This window comes from Penaeus monodon, chromosome 5, assembly GCF_015228065.2.
Source record: "Penaeus monodon isolate SGIC_2016 chromosome 5, NSTDA_Pmon_1, whole genome shotgun sequence".
In the NCBI taxonomy this organism is placed as follows: domain Eukaryota; kingdom Metazoa; phylum Arthropoda; class Malacostraca; order Decapoda; family Penaeidae; genus Penaeus; species Penaeus monodon.
In genome coordinates, this window is record NC_051390.1 from 52,652,331 (window position 1) to 52,654,830 (window position 2,500).

Consider the following 2,500-nt stretch of genomic DNA (forward strand, 5'->3'; position numbering starts at 1 on the left):
TGCTGGGTGAATTTGTGTTCATTATATAACCCTAAAGATAGAATATGAAATTATCATTTTATATGTTTTAAGAGTTCTTATTCTGGTCCTTCAGAGATTAATTACATGGATAGCTTTACCGAGAGCGACGAGGGAAAGGAAATAGAGTAATAAACAACACAGATACATCTGTTAGTATTCCCCACAACACCCTTACAGGTCCAGGAGGTCTTGATGTCCGTTTTCTGAAAGTTGACACAAAGTGCTAATAAAGGAGAATAAATAGAAGGTAGGAGAGGTTAGGTTCGGATCTTGGGCTCGCGTGATACCCTGGTTTTGGGATCTCGTCTTTGGGGGGGTGCGTCGCTTTCTAGTTAATGAATACCAGTTACATTGTGGCTGGGATAAATGCATTTAAATCCAGCTGTTAACAGGCCACTTCTTTTTTTTTTCTGTAAACTATTTTCATGTTTGTTTTACTTTTTTATATGTTTTTTATTATCATCACTTTTAATTTATATCACATTGTATCATTATTCTTGTCTAATTACCCTAGTTTTATGATTCTATCTTCATATCTTCATAACCTCTTTATCTTCATCTCTTCATAACCTCTTTATATTCATCTCTTCATAACCTCTCTTTGTGGTACTTACACAAATTCACCTTTTCAGGCTGCAAGTCGTCGCTTCCAGTCGACGCTGGTGGTTGCCGAGCATGATAACAACGCCCTTACACCCATAACCCTCAGTGCCATCACAGCAGCTAAGAAGCTAGGCAGTGATGTGTCCTGCCTCGTTGCCGGCCACAACTGCTCGAAGGTAGACTCTTTTGGTGTTGATTTTACTCTTCTTGAATTATAGGATTTGCGATTGCCCATTTAGTTTGAAATAGATTTTTGTTGATTTTCGAAGAGTAATGGATTAAAAAGATAACTGTGCATCGGTAATTGGCCCTGCGTTGATTGTTGTAGTTTCTGCGAAGGCCAATAAACCTCCATTACGTATATTCTGATGAGTTAGAACTTGTAGACTTTTCTTTCCATCTTTCCAGAACATATATGATTGATTTTTGTCCTTTATTGTAAAATTATTATTATTATTATTTTACTTTTTTTTATGCCTGTTGTTGAAACCAAATTGCAGAATGTGTGGCAATCACCTAATTATTAAGATATTATTATTATATGACTTATTGTGTTTTCAGGTGGTTGAAGAGCTAACCAAAGCCAGCGGCGTTACCAAGATTCTCGTTGCCGATTCCGATGCTTTTGTAGGTTTCCTTCCTGAACGTCTGGCCCCTCTTGTGCTTGCTTCCCAGAGTCAGTTCAACTACACACATATTGTCGGTACGTTTCAGTGGAAAAAAAAGATGTCTTATTTTCCAATTGAGTGAAAGTTAATACATTATAGACCTTGACCAAAATCTTTTGATTATTTATTGTTATATCCTGTTTTTGTGTACTTGCAAAGTATATATTTGCATATCAAGTGATTGTTTTTCCATTTGTAGCTGGAGCCTCAGCCCTTGGAAAGTCGCTGTTGCCACGCGTTGCAGCCAAGCTAGATGTATCTCCCATAAGTGACATCATTGAAATCAAGGCTCCTGATACATTTGTCCGCTCAATTTACGCTGGTAATGCACTCATGACCCTCAAGAGCAAGGATGCTGTCAAGGTTGGTTTTCTATTAGTAATAATATTATACTCTCTCGTTATGTATTTGCAGAAAAGAAATCAGTGATGGAAGTATAGCAGTCCCACTTTATAAACCAGTAGAATATTGCTATTAGTTTATTGATTGATATAATTTTTTTTGTCATTGTCATTGCAATAGATATGTATGTTTATTATGTTACTGTTCCTTTTGTGTTTAGTTTCTCTTGTTTCAAATTGAGTCTACATTTCTTATAATGGATTAAAAGAAGGGAAGCCTCATCTGTATGCTAAGAGTTTTTGAATCTTATTTCTTCCCTGGCCCAAAGTAATTTTTCCCGAGTCAGAACTTCTGACCTCAGGCTAAACTTTCTTAGGCTTATTTGAAACCTTGAATATGTATGATAGTTTGTTTTATTATTTTGCTGTGTGGTTTGGTTTTTGGGTATTATGTTGTTAAAATCTGGATTTTCATGCTGTAAAATGAAGAAGCTCAGGGTAAAAGAGTGACTGTACCCTCATAGTTGAGGGAGAGGGAAGAAAAAAATAATGGATAATATACATTAGGGGTAGACTGTACCTCTTCCCTTGGTGTATGAAAGTAACATATTTGAGAATCCTCACCATAATCCCAAACGTTTTCCATCACAGGTAATCACAGTACGTGGAACAAGCTTCGAGCCAGCAGAGCTTAGTGGTGGAAGTGCAGGAAGTGAAGCTTTTCCTGTCTCTGATCTGCCTATTGATATGTCCCAGTTCATTGGCCAGGAACTGTCGAAGTCTGACCGTCCAGAGCTGACTGCTGCCAAGGTAGGATGGTGGTGGATTTTCCCAGTAAACTAGATGGTACCGGCAGGCAGTTCATGA

The 2,500-nt window shown here is 37.6% G+C and overlaps 1 protein-coding gene across 1 annotated transcript in view; it reads left to right on the plus strand.

Moving 5' to 3' along the window:
- LOC119573315 (electron transfer flavoprotein subunit alpha, mitochondrial-like) overlaps window positions 1-2,500 on the plus strand; it is a 4,393-nt gene that overhangs the window by 377 nt on the left and 1,516 nt on the right. The window contains exons 2-5 of the mRNA XM_037920485.1: window positions 654-800; window positions 1,186-1,327; window positions 1,492-1,655; window positions 2,285-2,443. Coding sequence (XP_037776413.1) covers window positions 654-800; window positions 1,186-1,327; window positions 1,492-1,655; window positions 2,285-2,443 — 612 coding nt within the window. The remainder of the gene's footprint in view (window positions 1-653; window positions 801-1,185; window positions 1,328-1,491; window positions 1,656-2,284; window positions 2,444-2,500) is intronic.